The following is a 22902-nucleotide window of genomic DNA, read 5'->3' as shown; positions in this document are numbered from 1 at the left end:
GTCACAAGTCCCACCAGGAAGAGGAAGAAAAGCTCAGGAGAAGCACACCACCAGCTCCACCTAGGCTCTATGGCTTCTGGGACAAAGACTAGGTGCTCCAGGGGTGGGTGAGAGAAGGGGCTGGCCCCCTGGCCCCACCCCAATCCTCCCCAAAGGCCAGGAAAGATCCCAAACTACACCATTCCCATGGGAGCAATTAAAAAATTGTGGGGAGGGCATATGAGGGGGGTGATGCTGAGCCAGCCACCAGACCCCAACCCTCTGCTGGGCTTTCCCTAGCCCTCACCAGTAGAAAAGACACCAGTTCTATTTAAAGAGTGCTGGGGGGGGGGCTTCTAAGTCCTCAAGTGTGGCCCTTGGACTGAATCCAGACTTTCCAGAACAAATCCCCTTTCTTTTTTTTTTTAATTTTTATTATTTTATTATTTTTAAATAAATTTATTTTTAGTTTTCAATATTCACTTCCACAAGTTTTTGAATTCCAAATTTTCACCCCATCTCACCTCTCCCCCCACCCCAAGATGGCATGCATTCTGAATATCCCTTCCCCTAGTCTGTCCTCTCTTCTATCTCTCCCCCTTCTCTTATCCCCTTCCCTTCTATTTTCCTGTAGCAGGATAGACTTCTGTACCCCATTTCCTGTATTTCTTATTTCCCAGTAGCATGTGAAAACATTTTTTTAAACATATGTTTTTAAAACTTTAGGTTTCAAATTTTCTCTCTTCCTCCCTCCCCACCCACCCTCACTGAAAAGGCAAACAACTCAATATAGGTTATATATGTGCAGTTATGCAAAACACTTCCTTAGTAGACATGTTGTGAAAAACTAACTCTATTTCCCTTAATCCTATCCTGCCCTCCCATTTATTCTATTCTTTCTTTTGACCCTGTCCCTCCTCAGAAGTATTTCTTCTGATTACCCCTTTCCCAATCTGCCCTCCTCTCTATCACCCCCTGCTCTCTTGTCCCCTTCTCCCCCTTTTCCTGTAGGGTAAGACAGATTTCCATACCCAATTGAATGTGTATGTTATTCCCTCCTTAAGCCAAATCCTATGAGAATAAGATTCACTCATTCCCTCTCACCTTCCCCTGTTCCCCTCCACTGTAAGAGACTTTTCTTTTTGTTTTTTTTTTTGTGAGATAATTTACCCCATTCTACCTCTCCCTTTCTTCTTCTCCTGAGTATAATCCTCTCTCATCCCTTAATTTTATTCTCCAGATATGACCCCTTAATCTTCAACTCACCCTGTGCCCTATCTATCTATCTATATATCTACTATATACATACATATAATTTTTTTCCTCCTACCCTAATACTGACAAAGGTCTCATGAGTTATAAATATCATCTTTCCATGCAGGAATGTAAACAGTTCAATCTTAATAAGTCTCTTATGATTTCTCTTTCCTGTTTACCTCTTCATGTTCCACTTGAGTCCTGTATTTGAAAGTCAAATTTTCTATTCAGCTCTGGTCTTTTCATCAGAATGCTTGAAAGTCCTCTATTTCACTGAATGACCATTTTTTCCCCTGAAGGATTATACTCAGTTTTGCTGGGTAGGTGATTCTTGGTTGTAATCCTATCTCCTTTGCCCTCGGAATATTATATTCCATGCCCTGTGGTCCTTTAATGTAGAAGCTGCTAAATCTTGTGTTATCCTGATTGTGTTTCCACAGTACTTGAATTGTTTCCTTCTGGCAGCTTGTAATATTTTCTCCTTGACCTGGGAACTCTGCAATTTGGCTATAATATTCCTAGGAGTTTTCCTTTGGGGATCTCTTTCAGGAGGAGATCTGTGGATTCTTTCAATTTCTATTTTGCCCTCTGGTTCTACTAATCAGGGCAGTTTTCCTTGATAATTTCTTGAAAGATGATGTCTAGGCTCTTTTTTTGATCATGGCTTTCAGATAGTCCAATAATTTTTAAATTCTCTCTCCTGGATCTATTTTCCAGGTCAGTTGTTTTTCCAATGAGATATTTCACATTGTTTTCTAATTTTTCATTCTTTTGGATTTGTTTTACAGTGTCTTGATTTCTCATAAAGTCACTAGCTTCCAATTGCTCTAACCTAATTGTTAAGGAAGTATTTTCTTCAGTAAGCTTTTGGACTTCCTTTTCCATTTGGCCAATTTTTCTTTTTAAGGCATTTTTCTCCTCTTTGGCATTTTGGACCTCTTTTGCCATTTGGGTTAGGCTATTTTTTAAGGTATTATTTTCTTCAGTATTTTTTTGGGTCTCCTTTAGCCAGCTGTTGACTTGTTTTTCATGATTTTCTTGCATTACTCTCATTTCTCTTCCCAGTTTTTCCTCTACTTCCCTTACTTGCTTCTCAAAATCCCTTTTGAACTCTTCCAAGGCCTGAGACTGATTCATATTTTTCTTGGAGGCTTTGGATGTAGGAGCTTTGACTTTGTTGTCTTCTTCTGATTGTATATTTTGATCTTCTTTTTCAGCAAAGTAAGATAACATAGTCTGACTCTTTTTGCACTGCTTGCTTATGATCCCAGACAATTACTTGAGTTTTAAACTCTTTGTTAAGGTACGAATCTGCTTCCAATATGGAGAGTGTACTGTCCCAAGCTTCGGGGGGTTGTACAGCTGTTTTCAGAGATACTTGTAGGGACCTGTAAATTTTCAGTTCTTCCAAGGTGGTATGATAAGGGGCGAGGTGTTTACTCCTTTCCTGGCCTGTGACCACAAGTATTCCTTTCTGTCCTGTAACTGTGAGGAGGGGTTCCTCTCTACAGCCGCTACAAGCTCCACCAAGCCAACGTTCCTCCTCACCCCAGCACTGCAGCCCAGAACTGTGACCCAGATCCAAACAGGGGCAAAGCAAGAGATTCGTGCCTCAGCACTGGCAAAGAGATCCCTGCAGTCCCTCTCTGATCAGCCACTGGATTCCCCCTCAGAGTGTGGGCCGGAAGCTCAGGAAGCAGCTGCCCCCCCCTCCAGGGCCATGCTCTTGGGGAATGGAGCTGAAACCTCGCCTTCCTCTCTCAGCACCAACAGAAACAGACATTTTCCATTGACCTTCTAAGTTGTCTTTGGCACTCATGGATTGAGGAGTCTGGAAACCTCCACAGCTCCCCAAGATTCAGTCCTCTGAAAGCCTGCTCCAGGTTCGCTGTGGCCTGCGCGCCCACCATGCTGCCCTGCACTCCCAGCCCAGTGCCATATACCTTTCTGATCAATCATCCAGGTTGTCTTGGGCTGGAAATTTGTTTCACTCTGTCTTTTTGTGGATTCTGCTGCTTCAGAATTTGTTTAGAGCCATTTTTTATGAGTATTTGGAGGGGTTTGGAGGAGAGCTCAAGCAAGTCACTGCTTTTACTCCCTATTTTGGCTCCGCCCCCATCTAAATCCCATTTCTTTAAGAGATCCTGAAATCTGTGCTTTGGGCTCTTGCTGTGGGTTAGCCTGCCCTCTCTTCCAATCTTACCACAGCCACATTTAAGGGGCTGATGGGAACAGGAATGAGGAGCAAGATGCATGGGTGAGGCTGGCATCTTTTACTCTCTGCCTTCCTTGGGCTCTGGCCTTCAAAGGCCCTCCATGGGTCCCATCTACAGGCTGCCTCAGCCTGCCTTACAGCTGTCTGGGCTGGCTTCCTTGGGGGCCTGGGGCCAGGATACTGGACTCTGCTGCAGGAGGTTGGGGGCTGGCCAGTGCAGGGACTTGGCTACCATCCACATTGTCACCTGTGGCACCCGGGGGGTGAGAAGGGTCGCTCCTTTGCAATCATAGTGTCCCCTGCTTTCAGAATGAGCATCAATTTCTACAGGCAGATGGGTGACTGTAATGGCCTCCCCCTCCCCCCCACAACAGATAGGGGGCAAGGTGCAGCCCCAACTCCATCCCTGGATCAGCTCAGGTTAATGTAACATGCAGTGTTCTCCAAGGCCTCTTTACACTCATTTTTTGGTCCAGGAACATTCAGCTAGTGAAGAGGAGATTGTCAGGTGACACCCACATGAGATGGGTCCCATGGTACACTGTCCTCAGACCAGCCCCCCAAGCTCTGAGGGTCAGCTTCAATCACACAGACTTAACACCCAAGGGGCCACTTGTCCAGGCTTTAGGGAGACTCTGGGGTCCACGGACTACCCAGACATCCTGTGGACAGATTTCCGGGTGTCTGAGGATCTGTCTTTATTTAAAAATGCATTTTGATAACCACATTCCAACACCTTTGGTTTCTTTTGCAATTCTATGTATTTATTTCATGCATTTAACATTATTTTGAGAAGGGGTCCATGACAGAAAAAAGGGTAAGAATTCGTGCTCTGGGCCAAGCTGGGTCACAGGACAAAGGCATTTAGGACATTCCTTTCTAGTCCATAACATGCACACACACATACACACAGAAGCTAATTTCAAACATAGCTAATTAGTCATCATTAATTAAAGTGATGGACAGTTCAGCAAGCTAACAGCCATATGGGTAATGTCAATATTATCTGCTTAACATGTAGAATCAATCTCTTCCTGTCACACTTTGACTTCCTAGGGGTATGTGTTGGCCAGTTCCAGACTTCCCTGTTGGGAGGAAGGTGTTGTACAGGTGGAGGTCACCCTAAGTACAATGAAGAAGGTAGTCCAGGTTATAGGCAAGGGAGGAGATGGGGGAGGCGGGAACGGGGTGCAGAGAAAATTCTTACAGGACCAGAGAAGCAGCACAGCCAGGGGACCGCCACCCTCTCTGCTCAGCCCCCAGGACAAAAGTCCCAAGGAGATCCTATAGGAACCAAAGGACGTCACAGCACGGCACAGGTACCTGATGCCTCCAACTGACCGTACTGACGGAGGCCATAGCACCAGCAGAGGCAGCAGCAGCAGTAGCATGGGGACTGGAGGAGGGGGCGAGTTCAAAGTCACCAGGAGTCAATGGGCAGGACCTAGGGACACCCAGAGGACTGGAGAATCTTTGGCCGTCCCAGGCAGATGAGGCCCAGGCCACGAGACAGCAGGAGCTGACGGAGGCCTGGACCATGGTCATCACTCAGAGCCCAAAACCTGGGGGTCCTTAAACACTTCAGCGTCCTCAGGCCTGAGAGACCCTGAGAAGGGCCTCAGGCGCACTTCTTCAGGGGGGTTGGAGCGCCTGTCTCGGCTTGTCCCATCTCTCAAAAGTGGAACCAGAGGAAAATTCTTCCAGTGTTTCCCTGAAACTGAAGTGGGGAGGAGGAAAGGTCATTCAAAGAATCTGGTGCAGGAACTGTGCCTTCAATAGCCCTGAAATGGCCAAGGGGATGGGCCACTTGCTCCTCTATGAAATCCCTGATGCTTCTCCCCTTGCGGCTTGTGAGAGAACCGTCAGCTCCCTCTAGCCCCCCAGCTCTGTCCTCTCCACCTCTGACTCACTGGCCCGTCTGGCAAATCAACTCTATCCACCATTAAAGTGAGACGGTAATCCCTGCCCCTTCTAAACCTGTGAAGAAGGAAAACATGGGAAATGGGGGTGGCGAAGGCAGATGGGGCATTCCAAGAAACTCCAAGGAGAAAAAAAAGCCTTCCCTGTGGCAGTGCAGGGCCTCTTCTCCTCTGACCTTAGAACTTCGAAGGGGGCCTAGACCAGAAGCTGCCAGGGCACCCGCGGGGTGGAGGACACCTGGACCAGGTTTTCCTGGGTGCAAAGATGGCTCCCTGTCCCCTAAGCTACGCAGCTTCCAAATGAAAACACAATACGTAAAAGGCAGAGGGCTGCACTGGGATTAAACTAGGATCTGGGCTTGACACAAAAGCCCCAGAGGCCAAAGCCAGACAGGAAGCCCCCCACTGAGGAGGTAGAAAGGAGTGCTCAAGGTAGATGGAGCAAACAGGACGCAGGGTGTGACCAGCCAGAAAAGAGATCACAGAAGACTACCACGGAAGCCTCCACCAGGAGTTAAGCTTTCACAAAGTTTGCTCAGTCCCAGAACAATTCTTCCCCTCCCCTTTCCTGTTCTCTTTGCTTATCTGCATGATAAAGGCGCCTCTGGACTACCAGACATCCCAGGCATTTTGGAGCCATGCTTGCTCCTCCCATTCTCTTGTCCCCTTCCCCTATTCCACAAAATTGTACTTAAACCATACCTTTGACCTGGCTAACTGCCTTTGCCTCCTACAGGGAACAGGGCCTGTGGCCTCCCAAGCGAAGTAGAGCCCACTGGGGCTCTGCCTCATGGGGAGCAGGCCTGCTTGGGTGCATCACCCCAGTACATGCCTTTCTTTAAGTTGGAGACTGAGTGAATTCTTTCAGGATACTAGGACCCACAGGTCTATTCCTCATCATTTCTGGGGGCTCCCCAATATTCTCGGGGTCCACTCTGAACTCATCACCAGTGGTTAAGAGAACATCGTCTTGGTGAATTCTTTCATACCTGAACTGCTCTCTCGAATCTGACCTCAACACTACCACCCTCACCCTCTGAGTGGCCTCTTTGTGGGAGCAAAGGACTGCCCCCAAAAAGTTGCCTGCCCATCGATGGCAGGATGGTCCAGCCAGACTGGGAACGAGCTGGAATCTTACTGTGCTGAACAGGGATAATGTGAAGAGTGAGGAACAGTATCAAGGGAGGAGGGGAGAGGGGAGCCAGCTGACTCGGGGGAGCACCTTAGTGTGGAGAAGTGACTGCTGGACAGATCTGAGCAGCCCAGGACTGCAGGCCCAGCCCTCACAAGGGGAGAAGGGCCCAACTGTCTGTTAGCCTCGGGCAGCCTAGGACCAGCTGTTTTCCTTTTCCTGACCATTATAGTAGGCCAGCACCTTCCCAAGTGAGGTGACTACTTCAGGGGGAGCCTGCCTCTACCCTACCCTCCTTCCCTTTCTGCCACAGGCCATAGGGTAAAGATCTCTCAGTCCCCAAGGACAGTCCGTATCTGCCTGAGAACCTGCTAGGGCACTCACCTCGACTGGAGCGTAAGTTAAAACTTAGAGTTCGCTTGATCCCCTCACAGTTTCCAGGGTCCTCATTGATGATGCCCAGGTTAGTGTTCCAAGTGGTCCAATTGATCTCATCAACTCTGCAGAAAAACCGTCTGAGTGAGAGGTTCCCCTTACAGGATAGTTTCCCTCCCCACACGGGGTCTCAGTCTCCCTATTTGCAAAAGGAGGGGCTGGAAACTGGAGAATTCCTGCCTGGCCTGGGTGCCTGGGGAGGGGTCTTGTGGCCAGGGGGTCATGCCAAAGGACCATCAGCTAGTTCCTGGGAGGGAACTCCAGCCCTAGTGCTAGCATCATAGAATCCCTGGGCCCCTCCCAGTTCTAACATCCTATAAATGGGTAAGTCTATTAGTCTGCTCAGTTGCCCAGACTCAAGATTTGGCAAACAGGGAGTCCTGTTCTAAAAGTCAGCAAGTGATGGGGCATGTTTGGTACAGTGCCTGGCACATAGTAGGTGCTTAACAAATGCTAGTAGATTATTATTGACTGAAGTAGATGCTCTGGGAAGCAGCAACAGCAGTACCAGGCCTGTGAGCTGGTAGAGTTGGGAGCTTCTGGCAATAGGGGGACAAGAAGGGCCCCCAAATCTCTAACCTGTCTCAGTGTCTGGTATTCTTTCATTAAAGAATCACTCCTGTGCTTGGCTGATAGCTATGAGGGAACCATAGAGATCCCAAAGGTCCAAAGCCTCATTCTGTGGTGTCACACAGCAGAGCTGAGTCCAGCTGAGGCCTCCTGACCCACCACAAAGCTGGATGCTAGAAGGGATTTGGATGGATGGCTCGCAAGTTCTTCCTGGGGAATACAATAAAGGGTGCACTTTTATCAGAAGGGTCCAGAAGGAGTATAATCTGTTAAGAAGATGTACTCATGGGAGGAACCCCAGAGAGCAGGAGCAGAAAGCAATGTGGAGAGCATTTGGGTGAAGGTCAAAGGAAGGAGGGACAGCCCACAGAATACCTAGAAAGAGAGAGGAAAGAGATGAGGAGCAGCTCAGGAAAAGATGATAAGCCAGGCACAGAGCTATGATGTAGGAGTGAGGGAGAACTCCAATTGTCCTGGCATCTGATGGATGTGTGTGTGTGGGGGCCCATTTTTGTCTCTTTCACTTTCTGTCTCTGCCTCTCATAAAATGGTAGCTCAGAACTTCTTGGCTTGCTTTAGTGATAATTTCATTCCATTCTGAGTCTGATCCTTCCTGCCAGGGAGGACTTGGTCACGGGAATGGAAAAGATTCTTCCCTCCCCTTTGTAGAGTTGGTGAGAGAGGAGAGGCCTTTTGACCCCAAGAAGAGAGTCAACTTTTGCTGGGGTTGAACAAGGCAATGGTAACTGTCAAAAGAACCCAGCGGCTCTGCTCAGGTCCTCTTTTGCTGAGAAAATGACCTTTGCACCAGGAAGGTCTCCAGGAGCCAAGAGGTGCCCAAGATGCACAGGGCAGGCCAAAAGGCGTCCAAGCTGCCCTGGATGGACTCAGGGGCTTTGGGCCGGATGAACTTGTCCCAGCAGAGACATCAGTAACAAGCCCCTGTCTGTAGTGACATGTTAAGAGCATGGAAGACAGGAGTGCATCGCAAGCTGGAGAGGGGAGAATACGGATCCCCTTCTTTACAAAGGGAAGGGAGCAGAGTCTGCAAACAACAGGCCAGTGAGTTCCACCTCCATGCCTGGAAAATCCCTGAACAGGTCGTTGTCATGGACAAGGCGGGGGAGCACCTGGAGTGGGCAGCAGCTGTTTAAGAGGCCAGCTGGGCTTCGTTAGGAACACATCCTGCCAGGCTAGCGGTTTCCTTTTCTGATGGGGTTTCTACACTGAGAGATTAGGCAGATGCCATTAATAGTTTACCTGGATTTTAGCAAAATATTTGCTAAAGTGTCTCATTCTATTCTTGCAGAGAAGATGGAGATTGTTGTTTTCCTTTGCTCTCGAAGAGGACCGCGACATCATGGAGGTGCTGCCATGCCATCCCAGTGAATTGGAGGTGAAGGAGGGCTGGGCAAAGTCACCAGCCTCACTTTCTCCTCCAGAGCCACCTGGGTCCAAGGGCCAGATAGAGATTAGGAGGCTGGAGATGGCCCCAGAAGATGAAGACAGGTGGATCAGATAATAATACAAGTAAATGGACTCAAAACTGGTTGAATGGCCCTACTCCAAGAGTAGTTGTTAATAGTTCTGGAATTTGGAAGGAGGTTTCCAGTGGAGGGCCCCAGGGATCTACACTTGGAATTCACTATTTAACATTTATCATTCTCTTGGATAAAGGCATGGATGGTAGGCTCATCACCTTCACCAGTGGTGGGTAGGGATCCTGGCAACCTAGAGTACTAGATTGGATCTAATGAGACAGCCCTATTTAATAGGAATCAAAGTAAAGGCTTGTACTTGGGTACAGAAAATCAACTTCACAAAGACAGCGTATGGAAGACAGGATTTGGGATCAGTTTATCTGAAAAAGATCTGGGGGTCCTAGTAGGACCACAAGCTCAGTATGAGCCAGCCATGGAACATGGCAGCCAAAAAAGGCTAATGTAACCTCGGGCTGTGTTGAGAAGCAAAGCATCTAAGAATAAGGAGGTGTTCAACCATTTCTGTCGTGTCTGACTGTGACTCCTGTTGGGGTTTTCTTGGCAGAGATATTGGAGTGGTTGGCCATTTCCTTCTGCAGCTCATTTTACAGATGAGGAACTCAGGGAAACAGGGTTAAGTGACTTGCCCAGGGTCACACAGCTAGTCAGTATCTGAGGCCACATTTGAACTCAAGTCTTCCTGACTTCAGGCTGGGCACTCTATCCACTGTGAAGTAACCTAGGAGGTAATGCTCCACCTCTACTCTATCCTAGTCAAGTCACATCTGAGCTACTGGGTTCAGTTCTGGCTGCTATAGTTGGAGAAGGACCTTGATGAGCTGGTGAGAGGCAGAGAAGTCTGGGTTAAGGGCAAAAAAAACTGGAGCCATCCCCAAGCAGCACAGGCCATCTGGGGAGGTGAGGATGTGTCTGGCCCCTCCTTGGAGGCTGTAAGCAGAGGCTCAGCAACCACTCCTCACTAGGTTTAGGTGGTGATTCCATTCAGGAATGGGGTGGACTAGTGGCCCCCTCTGAGAGCTCAGCATTCCATGCCTCCAAGGGTCCCACTTTGCTCTATCATTTCAGGGACACTAGGTCATCTCTCCAGCACTCCTGATGAATGTAATAAAACACACACACACACACACACACACATATACACACACATACACACACACACACTGCCGGTGATGAGAGCTACTGTCCTAACACATGTGGCCAATAACAGTTCATGAAGAATGCCTGAGGCAGCACATCCCCTGACTGAAGCAAAGGCAGTCCAGGAAGATGAGGAAAAGAATCCTGGGGGACCAAGCCCCTGAGGCTGCTGCCAGGCTGGCTAGCTTGGCTCAGGGTCAAAGGTTAGAATCAGGCCCCATTGGCCTCTGCCCCCAAACTCTGCACCGAACATTTGTCTATCTGGGTAGTCACCGCTACAGACTTGGGGATCCCTCCTTTGTGTGTGTTCAGCCCCTGGCCCCCCAAGTGTTCCACCTTTTCAGCTAACCTATTTGCTTCTCTGTGTAACAGGGATTGGCCAATGGGTAAGGGCCCAGTCTTTGAGCATGCGCGCATATGGAGGTGGGGGCACCTGCTTCTAGGAAAATAGAATCAGGAGTTCTGCCCTCCCTCCACTTCAGAGTTTTCTGCGAATGATGCTAGTGGCTGCCTTCAGTAGGCTGCAAAACCACAACTGAGGCTTCATACGAAAGGCACAAATAGGCCCAGACTCCCAGGTCCCTCCCTAAGGGCCCCAAGGCTGAGGACAAACTCCAAGGGCTGGGGGTGGGGAAGGGGGGGAGGGAGTGCCCTTCCTGGCCCCACTGAGTCTTGGGGCAAGCCTCTGTCTGGGTATCCTCCTCTTTGGGTCTCCTTCCCTTTTCAATTTTCCAACTAGACTTCTCATCATCCAGCTGGAAGCTGATGAGGACTTGTCTCAGAATGCTGCCCATGCTCTCAAGGGGAGGGTGGAGGTATCTATTCCACTTGTCAGAGGCAGGTTCTCCAAGTATCCAGGTGGCTGGCACTGACAGGTAGCACAGGCCCCTGGTGGCCAGCCCCCATCCCATTGGTCATGACCTTCCAGGCCTCCCTCTGCATGTGTGACTGCAGTGCTCTCGCTCTCTCTCTCTCTCTCTCTCTCTCTCTCTCTCTCTCTCTCTCTCTCTCTCTCCTCCTCTCCCCCTTTCTCTCTCCCTCCCCTGTCCCTCTCTCCCTCCCTCCCTTCCTCCCCCCTGTCTTCCTCTCTCCTCTCATTCTCCCTCCCTCCCTCTCTCATTCTTCCTCCCTCCCCCCCATCTGCCTCTATCCCTCCCCTTCCCTCCCTTTCTTCCTCCCCCACCCTTTTCCCCAGGAATGCCTGGGCCAGCCCCTCATCTCAGGCTCACCGGAAGCACCACCTGTAGTCTTCCCTCCCATCAGGTGTGTAGCCCACCTGAACTAGCTTCCCTGACCGGAAGGCCTTCCTCATGCAGTTCAGAAAGCTCTTCTCAGTGTCCAGGATGGTGATGGCTCTCTGCAGGGAGAGGGCCCAAGGAACTTAGCCCGAGGCTGGCTTGGAGCAGCCCATGTACACCTTTCCCACCCTGGCCTGACAAGGGCAGCAGGACACAGGGTTGGGACATTCTCACTCATGCTCCAAGCAGTGAGAGGCAGCCCCAGGTCTGGGGAGCCAGTGGCCAGTGTGCTGGGGGAGGGCATGGGTGTGGACATGGGTTTGGAACAGTAATAGAGAAATCAGGAGGACAATCAGGCCTCGTGCTTGGTGAGGAAAAGGAAAAGCATGAGCTCCCAAGGGCTGCTTTCTGTCTCCTGCCTGGTCTTGAGCCTTGGCCTCCGCCCAGCTAAGCAGGAGGTCCAGGGTGTCACTGAAGCTTCCTCTCAAGCTGCTCAATGCCCGGGCCTAGCTTCTCCCCCTTGTCCCTGCCCCAGGGCCCACCTCCTCAAGGGCACCTGCCCTGACTCCAGCAGCCTGCCCAGTCTGACCCTGGCACTTGCCAGGGCCCCCCAACACTTAGTGCTGGCCCCCATGTTCTCAGTCTGCTTTTCCGGGGTCTCATCTGTGGGCATTGTGCCCTCCATCCCCTCCCCCATCCCAGCAGCACACCCCTGCCCAATTCTGGCTGGGTACACATGGCAGGCCTGTGGTTTCCTTCTGCTGCACAGAGCTAGCCTGACCGGGATTGGAGGAGACATAGAGAGTGGGGACACACCTTTGCTCTGGCCAGACAGCTTTGCCAGAGCCTCTCCTTCCACTCTAAATCCAGCTGGCCGCTGGCCTGGGGCTCATCTGCCTTTACATGCTCTAAGGGTCAGTTCTGTCAACATGCACTGAGTGTGCCCACACACACACACACTCACACACACTCACTCACATACACACATCTACTGATATGCACACTCACACTCACATTCACATCTTCACTCACACACACATACACAAACTCACTGCACACACACCATGCTTACACATGCACAGGTGCTTATACACTTACATGTATGCTCACACATCTACACCCCTTCACATGATCACTCACACACATATATACATGTGATCACAAACTCACTCATACACATTCACACCATGCTTTCACATGCACACACACATGTTCTCACAATACACACTCACAGTTTACACACATGCTCACACACATACATACACTCACACTCACACACATTCACATGCACACACACACACACTCACACACTGATTACACATGCACGCAGTGCCCTCACACTCACACATACTCACACAGGTGCACCTACTCTCACCCACCCCCTCATGCTCACACACATGCTTTCCCACATACACACTCCCACATCCACGCAGATGCACTCATGCATGCACTCGCACCCTTGCTCTCACACATTCACACACTCACATGCACGCATACACACACAGAGGACCTGGAGCTTCCAGATGTTTTTGCTCTCCTGGGCAATCTTATTGACGGTCTCCCCCATCAGGGCAATGAGCATGTTCAGCAGCAGGATGTAGGTCAGGATGACGTAGGCCAGCAGGAGGATGATGAAGACTGCCTTGAAGTCGTAGTTCTCGGTGAACTCCAGGTCCCCCATGCCGATGGTGAACTTGAAGAGCTCCAGACACGTGGAATACAAGCTGTTGTAGGAGCTGGTGCATGGCTTGCAGCTGGTAGAGCGACGAACCCCATGGCAGGCAGTCTCTGTGCTGTTCTGTCCGTCCTCAATCAGCGTCACCACCGCTGAAGGGGCCCAGAAGGAGTTGGGGGTGCTGTGGCTGAACCCCCCCCCATACTTGCTGCCCCCAAATGCCAGTCCACCAGGCCGACCTTCTCCCAGTGCCCAAGGGGTGGCGCATGCTGACCTAGCATTCCTGTCCTGCCTTGCCTCCCTCATGGAGAAAGCCCCCCTGCCCACCCCTCAGGGCCCTCTGGAGATCTGCTTACCTGTGGAAAATCCAAACAGGAAGACCATATAGACAAACATAAAGCGACACAGGTCTCTCAAGATCATCTGCAAGGAGAGGAGAGCCTGGTCAGAGTGGCCCTCTGGCCTGGGAGGCTGCCTGCTCAGGTTCCAGGCGTGCTTCTGTCCTGTCTAGCCTCTTCCTTACCTGGGGCTTACTCCCCAGACGTGCCGCTGATGGCCAGCTTTCTATGGTAGAAATGGAACAAGCCTTGCTTGACATACTGCCCACTCCCGTTTGGGGAGACTCCACAGGGCCTGAAAGATGGCTGGCCAGGGTCAGGGGTCAGTCTCAGCGGCCCCTGCAGGCTCCCACCCCAGAGGCAAGAGTGCTTCTCTGTTTCATGACAGAAGAAACATTGTATCTAACATGTTACTGTATCCTTTTCATTGCAAGTGACCCAGAAATCCTGCTGTGCCTAATTTCATGGTTGCACCATACATCGTATCCAGTGTGTTACTGTCTCCTGTACAACGCTATGTTACAAGGATGTCACTGTTTTAATGGAAACTTGTTCTAAGCCCTGAGTCACCTGGACGGCGCTTCAGGTGAGAGTGGATCCCTCTCTGCTGATCTGGGAAAGCTAAATGAAACAAAAAACGAGGAACCCGTCCCAACAGCTCTGAGCCCCCAGTTAGGACAGTTCCTCCCACTTAGGTGGAGGTCGGGCTCTTTGCCTTATTTTACATTCTATTGTCACTAGCTAACCCCTAACTTCTTGCAGGTGGGATCACATTCAGGTTACTGGGAACTTTGGGGGGAAGAAGTGAGCAGAATGTAGAGGGTCTACTGAGAGGCAGGCCCTGGGATGGGAAGTTGAGGCAAAAGCCAGCTCTTCTCTCCCAGGATTTCCCTCAGGCCCCTCTGAGGAGATGGTACAATGTCTGAGGCACCCTTGGGCCTTCCTCTCCTCTCTCTTCTCCCCGACGTAGGCCAGCTCTGCTTTCTCTTTTCACTGGTCACTCCTCCATGGCAGTTTCTTTCCTGCCCAGCTCTGGATGTGGGCATTCCTTCCTCTCTGCTGACAGACCCTCAATATCCGTCCTGAACGAGCTCCAATGTGTTGTGTAAGCTCCTCGGGGAGTGAGCCTGGCCTGACCCAAGGAGAACAGACTCCCTGGCCCGCCTGACTGAACCATCTTTGGCTAATTCAATGGAACCTAAGCCCCATTTATTGCTCATTTTGATGGGCTGAAATAAGCCAGAAGGGTTCTTCCCTAGCAAAGACAATGACTTTTAAGGAGGAGTCATCAACCCCTCCCCCCCACTCATGCTGAGTGGGCTTTGTGGTTCAACATTTCTCACCCTTCTCACTGACCTCTCACCTCTGACTCTAACCCCTTCTTTTCACTCACTAATCAATAATAATAATAATAATAATAACAATAATAATAAACAGCTTGCATCTGCATAGCATCTGCTATGTGCCAGGTGCTTACAAGTATCATGTCATTCAATCCTGACGATAACCCTGGGATGGAAGTGCTGTTATCATCCCCATTTTACAGATGAGGAAACAGAGGCAGGCAGCAGTTACATGACTTGCCTGGGGTGCCCCAGCTAGGAAGTGTGTGAGGCTGGCTTTGAACTCAGACCTTCCTGACTCCAGGCTCAGTGGTCTGGGTCCTGTGGTGCCTTGCCATGGCCCCACATCTACCACCCTAGTCCAGGCCCTTAGCACTTCTCACCCAGGAAAGGACTGGCTCTCAAGACTGGTCCCCCTGCCTCTAGTCCTCACCCCTCCAATTCGCCTTCAGCTCACATCTTCCCCCGTGTTTGATCTTGTCCTGCCAAGCCTCAGCCCAAAATGACTCCTGCCGTCTTCTGTTTGCTCCTTCTCAGGAAACTGGCCTGACACACTGCTACAAGATTGTGGTATATTATCTCCCCAGGCCCTCTCTGCAGCAAGGAAGTATTTGCACATGCGCATGTGAGCACACACACACACACACACACACACACACACACACACACACACACAGAGCCCATTCACTGGGAGCTCCCCCTTCTTCCCTCTCTCCTCTTCCTCTCCTATCTCACATGATGAAGCAGCCTCACTTCCTACCAGGGCCAACCTCTCTCCACACAAGTGATCCCCTTTCATCTTGTCTCCTCCAACAGATCGCCCCCTCTCTCAGCCCCACTGTCTCTCCTTCTCTTCTGGCTCCTTCCCTACAGCCTACACACATGCCCAACTCTCCTCCTCCTGATGAAATTCTCCCTTGGGTCTTTCCATCTCTCTTAACTGTCATCCTATGTCTTGTCTGTCCTTTGTGGCTAAACTCCTCTATACTAGGCCCCTCCGCTGTCTCTCCTCTCCCTCAGCTTAACCCTTACAGTCTGGCTTCTGACCTTATCATTCCACTGAAACTTCTCTCTAGAGTTACCAGAGATCTCTTAATCACCAAATCCAGTGGCCTTTTCTCAATCCTCATTCTCCTCCACCTGCCTGCAGCCTTGGACACTGGTGGTCATTCTCTCCTCCTGAATACTCTCGTGGTTTTCAGGAAACCTTCTCGCCCCTCCCCACCCTCCCCACCCCAGTTCTCCTCCTTCTCTGACCACTCTTGCTCTGTCTCCTTTGCCGGATCCTCCCCAAGACCACACCTCCCAGCGCTGAGTGTCCCTCAGGCTCTGTCCTGGGCCCTCTGCTCTTCTCCCTCTACAGTAACTCACTCAGTGATCTCACCAACTCCCATGGATTATCTCTGGGCTGATGATTTGATTCTCAAGTCTACTTTTCTTGCCCCAGGCTCTCTGCTGACCTCCAATCTCTCATCTCCAATTTATTTTCAGACAGCTCAAACTGGGTGTCCAGTAGACATCTTAAACTCAACATGTCCCAAACTGAACTCATTATCTTTTTTTTTTTTAACTTTTCCTCTTCCTTCCTTCCTTGTTTCTGTCAAGGTCAGACATGAAGATGGCACGGTCACCCAGTGCATCCCGGGCCATCGATGGCCAACCTTCCTGCCACTGGACTTGGATGATTCCGGAAGAGAAAGCGAGGCTGCTGACTTTGTGCAGCTTGGCCTCACTTCAGCCCAATTCACCTGTGATGTCATTCGTCCTCTTTGAAAATGAAAAGTGAACAACACCAGCATTTCTGCCAAGGGGAGTGCCATCCTCCCAATCACCGAGGCTCACAACCATGAGTCAAAGGGGCATGCTTGACTCCTCTCCCATTCCCCCCAATCTACACCAATCCTGCCATGTAAACTTTCCTAACATCTCTTCTCTATGCCCCTTTCTCTCGCTCACATTGTGGGGCCTGGGCGCAGGCCTTCATCTCCTCACATCTCGACTCCTGCTACAGCTGCTGGGAGGTCTGCCTGCCTCAGTCTCTCCCCACTCCAGCCCATCCTCCTCTTGGCCGCCACAGTGAGAGGAAAGGCCTGACCATACTGTGGTCCCCCTCAATCAACTTCGGGATCTCCCTCCTGCTTTCACGATCAAATAAAAAAGCCTCTGTTTGGCATTCAGAGACCCCTCCCATCTTTCCAGGCACCTCACCAACCCCCTTTCCATGTACTCTCTGGTCCAGTGACACTGGCCATCTGGCTGTTTCATCACTGGACCCAGAAGAGAAAGGGAAGCTGGTGACTTTGCCCAGCCCTCTCTCACTTAAATCCAATTCATTTGCAAGTCACGGCATCACCTTCTTGATGTCATGGTCCTCTTCGAGAATGAAGGACAAACCACAGTTCAACACAGTGCTGACTGAAAGTCTGAGAACATAAATGTCATCACTGGAATGGTTACTAGCACTCTTCACACCTTTGGGAGGAGTCACAAGAAGATTCCCTCCTGAACTCGGAGATAACCTTTGTTCACTCTGATCAGATAATATTGGAGAAGGAAGTGGACCAACCAGGGCCTGTGATAACAAGAAGGGACCGAGCCTTGCAAGCCAACACACCAAAGTGACGCTGAGGGTCCAAGGATGGCTGTTTTCATCCTTGTAGCCAATTCTCCCAGAGACTTTCTAAAGACCAAGTTACCTTCTCCTAACCACAGGGCAGTGGCAGTCAGAGGTCATAGGACCCTTACAGTGTTTATTCTTTACAAGGAATGGAGTAGATTAGAAGACTAGAAGGACCCCTCCTCTGCCTCTGGAGACCTATCTGGTCTGATGATGTTTTTGTCCAGCTCTCTCCCCTTCCTCAGACCCTCTGTAGGGACAGTAGCAATCACAAGGCACCAGCCACAAGTTTGAGCCACAAGTGCCATCTAGACCATGCAGGCCCAGAGTCTTAGGGCTCTTGAAATCACCAACCTTCTCAATCATGACTGAGTAAATCCCCATCTGCTGAAAGCCTCGGGTATAGTAAAGCATGTTGGTCCAGCCTATCGCCAGAGAGAACACCATGGAGGCCACATATTCCTTGCAACGGCTGAAGTACAGTGCAACGGAGATCAGGAGAAACACAGACTGGATAAAACTGAGAGATGAAAGACACAGGACAGCAAAGACTTCAGGGGGAGCGAGGACTCAGGCCCCTGTCTGGAGTGTCTCCCACCTCTATCTGAGGTGGTTTCTACTTTGAGGTCCTCCTGACCCTGTCCAAAGCACATAACTGGCCTGGATGGACCCTGCAGGATATTCAGGGGCATCCTTGCCCTAGTCTTAGGAGCTCCAGCACAAGATTTGGGAAGCTGCTGGTCCTTCCCCCACCCTCCCCCCCATATCTCCTAGAGTGAGCCCAGGAACCTTGTACAGATACAGTATAAACATGTTCCACTTGTACATTGCCTTCTACATGGGCCTTCACAATGACTGGGGGGTGGTGAAGACAGAGCTGTGCCATGAAAAAAAAAAACTACACAGGCAGAAAACCTGAGTTCAAATCCAGGCTCAACCACCAACTAGCTATGACCTTGGGAGAATCACTTCCTTGATCTGTGCCTCAGTTTCCTCATTTGTAATAAAAAGAGCTTGGACACTGTATGATGATTGTAAAGGTCTCATCCTTTCTGTCAAGCAGAAAGTTACTTGTGCCTTCAGTTGAAAATGCCACTATTTTAATTGGCTCTGTGCAGGGCTGGTCATGATCATGGGGGGATGCAGGTGGGAGATTGTGTGTGCAAACAAAACACATCCATATCTAACATTTCATCACAAGGTCATGGCATCTTTCCAGCCCCAGCCAGATCCTGTGTCTAACCACCAAGCTCCCTGAGGTCAGGGACTGTGGACAGCATTGTTTCAACTCCAGAACATCACAGACCCGCAGAATACCAGAGCTGGAAGACTCTCATTTTGCACCTTATCCTGGACCCACTGCCCCCAGCCTAGGTCAGGACCACTGATGCCTGCTGCTTCTGAAGGCCCCTGAGAAGAGACACTGTCTGCTTGCCCTCCTGCTTGGGCGATCTCAGCCTGGGAGGCCCTTGCAGGCAGTGTGTGCTCCTCACTCTGGAGGTGGCCAGTAGAGGGGCTCAGCAAGCAGTCTGTGAGCGGCCTTCCTTTGCCCCTGTGAGCTCAGCACTGAGGGTGTTCCTCCATCACCTTAGCTAGTACACCTGGGGGACAGACAGGGTGAGTGTGAGCCTCCCCCCAGCCCTACCAGGAATGATGTCTCAGGACAGAGGGTGTGATCTCAGGGGTCAGCCCAAGAGACTGCCAGGCCTAGAGAAGGCAATCACACAGCTCAGAAGGAGCAGGGCTTGTGTTTGAACTTGAGCCATCTGGCCAGATCCGGGTCACCTCCCCTACCCCCATTACTGCGCTTGAAAGCTGCTGGCAGAGGTAGGGCCCCATAGCCTTGGGCCCTCTGGCAGCCACTCCCAGCCCCACCCCTGCCTGGGTCAGAACTTACAAGAGCACCTCGCTGTAGCTGTCCACAAACAAAGTCTTGAGGGAAGGCCTCCGGTGTAGAAAGTACTGAATCTGTGGAGCACAGGGACCGGCAGGTCACCCTCTGTCTCCATCCTCACCTCCATCCTCACCTCCATTCTAGCTGCCTCTACAGAGCATATGGTGCCAGGCACTTCCCTCAGCAGAGGAGAGCCAAAGCCACCTGGCCAGGTGCAGTGGTATGGGGGGTGCCCCTAGCCCTCCAGAGCACTGCCCTCTGCCATCCCCCACATATGACACTCGGGCCTGGGACGCTCTCCTTTACCTCACCTTCTTGCCTTCCCAGCTTCCTTCCAAACTCAGCTTAAACCCCACCTTCTGCCAGAACCTTAACTCTGCCCTCTCCCTGCTCCTCTCCCACCATGGCCAGCACCTTCCCCCTGGGATTTCCTTTACATGTGGTCACCCCCATTGGACTGGGAGCTCCCTGTGGTCAGGGCCTGTCTTTGGCCTTTCTCTGTATACAAAGCACTTCGCACAGTGCCTGGCACATAGCAGCTGCCTGTTTACTGACTGACTGACTCAGTGAGCACCCACCCTACTTCCAGCCCCCTCACTTCACAGCTGAAGGGACTGAGGCTGAGAAGAAGGAATGCCAATATCCAATGCCACCCAGGTGTCCTGAGCCCATCACTGGGCAGTTGTAAGCACAGGTCCCTTGGCTTTCAGATATGCTCAGCGGGCAGCAGATAATACTGACCCCTCGGAAAAAGAAATAGATTCCCCCTAAAACTGACAGCAGCTCTCCCGTGACTCGGAAATAGGCGCCAGTGGTATAGTCAAATGTAAAAGGAGGCTGTAAGACAAGAGAGGGAGGAGGCATCAGTGGGGCCAGTGGGGTAGAGGGAGCAGGGGAGGGCCAGTTCAGGACCCCCTTCATGGACAATCCCCCCCAAAAAAAGCAGAAGCAGTGAGCACCAGGATTGAAGGCCAGGACCCTGTGAGGAGCAGCCTGGCTGATGCCCCCCCCCCCGCCACCGCCATCCCCAGGTGGGCCCAGACATACCAAGCCACCCACAGGCCGGTGGTAGGCAGCACATGTGAAGACTACCATGTACACAGAATAGACAAAGAAATTGAAATAGAAGATGCGTTTCACAAATCGGTCCCACTTGTCCTGCAGTAGACGGTTCAGGGGCTCTACCAACAGCATGTCATGGCGGTTCTGAGAGAGCAGAGAAGGGGGCAGGTGGTGTCACCCAGGCCACCCCTCCCCCAGCTTCCCTGGCTCCAGCCACCATTACCATCATCAAGTCAGGCCCAGGGCAGAGAACTGGGGATGGAAGACAGCTTAAGGCAATTGGGCCGACTTCTCCCTTAACACTTGAGGAAACTGAGGCCCAGGATGTGGAGGGGAGCTGCCCAAGGTCACACAGGTAGCCAAGTTGGGATTGGAACATAGGGCCTCGAAGGCCACACTCAGCTCTTTCTCCTCCCCCTGCCATAGGTAGAGCAGGCACCAGGTAGAACCCTGGTTCATTCCCAGTAACCCACAGGGACAGGGTCACCAGGGTATAGCAGGGTAGCCAGGGACACATCAGAGATGGCTTTGAATTTGATCACACATGCACACACATGTAGACACACATGCAGACATACACATACATTCATGCGCGCACACACACACACCCTACTCTCCATCTGAGCCTCAGTTTCCTTCTCCATAAAATAGAGCATTGGACAAGATTCAGTTCATTTTAACAGGGGTTGGGTAAGTGCCTGCTGTGGCTGTGTCTGTGTCTATATATGTAGCTGTAGTTGTATCTGTATCTAAATCTATACCCATACCTGTATCTATGTCTATATCTATGTTTATTTCTATACCCATACCTATGCCTGTATCTGTGTCTATATCTATACCTATTTCTATACCCATATCCACACCTATGCCTGTAGATGTACTTTTATCTGTATCCATACCTATACCTGTAGCCTGTATCCACACCTATGCCTGTAGCTGTACCTTTATTTGTATCCATACCTATGCCTGTATGTGTATCTGTATCTGTGTCTATATTTATTTCTATACCTATATCCACACCTATGCCTGTAGCTGTACCTTTATTTGTATCCATACCTATGCCTGTATGTGTATCTGTATCTGTGTCTATATTTATTTCTATACCTATATCCACACCTATGCCTGTATGTGTATGTGTATCTGTATCTGTGTCTATATCTATGTTTATTTCTATACCCATACCTATGCCTGTATGTATATCTGTGTCTATATCTATTTCTATACCTATATCCACACCTATGCCTGTATGTGTATCTATATCTATTTCTATACCACTATCCACACCTATGCCTGTATGTGTATGTGTGTGTGTATCTGTGTCTATATCTATGTTTATTTCTATACCCATACCTATGCCTGTATGTGTATCTGTGTCTATATCTATTTCTATACCTATATCCATACCTATGCCTGTATGTGTATCTGTATCGGTGTCTATATTTATTTCTATACCTATATCCACACCTATACCTGTAGCTGTACCTTTATCTGTACCCATACCTATGCCTGTATGTGTATCTATATCTGTGTCTATTATCTATGTTTATTTCTATACTCATACCTATGCCTGTATCTGTATCTGTATCTGTGTCTATATCTATTTCTATACCTATATCCACACCTATGCCTGTGGCTGTACTTTTATCTGTATCCATATCTATACCTGTGGCCTGTATCCATACCTATGCCTGTATGGGTATCTGTATCTGTGTCTATATCTATTTCTATACATATATCCACACCTATACCTGTATGTGTACGTGTATCTGTGTCTATATCTATTTCGATACCTATACCCACACCTATGCCTATAGCCTGTATCCATACCCATCTATGCTTGTACCTATTATTCCATGTCTATGTCTAGACCTAGTCCAATATCGACATGATGCCAAGCACTTTACTAGATGCTGGGCACACAGTGACAAAAGCAAGGCCACCCTTGACCATCCCTTCTACTTGAGTCACTTAGCCTGTCTGTGGGTAAGGAAATACAAAGCCTTGGCCAAAGAAAACTCCAAGATAGAGTGAGCATTCCCAAGTGAGGAAGGGGAGACAGGAAAGGCCTCCTAGAGGACATGGCACTGAAGCTGTGGCTTTTCCAAGAGGTGATAAATAGGGAAGGAATTCCAAATATGGGGAACCAGCTAGACATAAAGGCAGAAGACAGACCGTCACGTCTGGGGAACCAGAACAGAGAGTACATGCATCCCTTATTAGCTGTGTGACCTTGGGTGAGTCACGCACCCTGTCTGCCTCAGTTTCCCCATTCCTACCATGAGGATAATCATAACCCCTCCCTCCCAGGATTGCTGTGAGGATCCAATGAGAAAATGAATGTAAAGCACTTAGCAACCCCTGGAGTGCTAGTTCACTGTGATCTATTTAGTCAACACTCATTGATTAAGCACCTTCTGTGTGCCAGACACTGAGCTGAATGTTAGGGATTGGAAAAGAGGCAAAAGACAGAATAAATGGGAGATAGTCAATACAGGCCCGCCCAAGTATCAATGGGAACTGGGGAAGGCTTCCTGTAGGAGGGAGGTTTTAACTGGGACTTAAAGGAAGCCAGGGAGAGGCCAGTAGTCA

General features: G+C 50.1%; 1 protein-coding gene across 1 annotated transcript in view; it reads right to left on the bottom strand.

Annotated features, from left to right (window-relative positions):
* Window positions 1-4255: 4255 nt before the first annotated feature.
* Window positions 4256-22902, bottom strand: part of TRPV1 (transient receptor potential cation channel subfamily V member 1) — a 26259-nt gene continuing 7612 nt past the window's right edge. Inside the window, exons 7-15 of the mRNA XM_020964710.1 lie at window positions 20299-20457; window positions 19993-20088; window positions 19255-19325; window positions 17712-17877; window positions 13416-13482; window positions 12895-13211; window positions 11376-11503; window positions 6887-7002; window positions 4256-5168 (exon numbers count right to left, since the gene is read on the bottom strand). Of these exons, the coding sequence (XP_020820369.1) occupies window positions 4996-5168; window positions 6887-7002; window positions 11376-11503; window positions 12895-13211; window positions 13416-13482; window positions 17712-17877; window positions 19255-19325; window positions 19993-20088; window positions 20299-20457 (1293 nt within the window). The 3' untranslated portion in view covers window positions 4256-4995. The remainder of the gene's footprint in view (window positions 5169-6886; window positions 7003-11375; window positions 11504-12894; window positions 13212-13415; window positions 13483-17711; window positions 17878-19254; window positions 19326-19992; window positions 20089-20298; window positions 20458-22902) is intronic.

The sequence above is a fragment of the Phascolarctos cinereus genome, unplaced genomic scaffold (genome assembly GCF_003287225.1).
Source record: "Phascolarctos cinereus isolate Bilbo 61053 unplaced genomic scaffold, phaCin_HiC Scaffold_7;HRSCAF=346, whole genome shotgun sequence".
In the NCBI taxonomy this organism is placed as follows: Eukaryota; Metazoa; Chordata; class Mammalia; order Diprotodontia; family Phascolarctidae; genus Phascolarctos; species Phascolarctos cinereus.
This window is presented reverse-complemented; position numbering and strand designations above follow the sequence as displayed.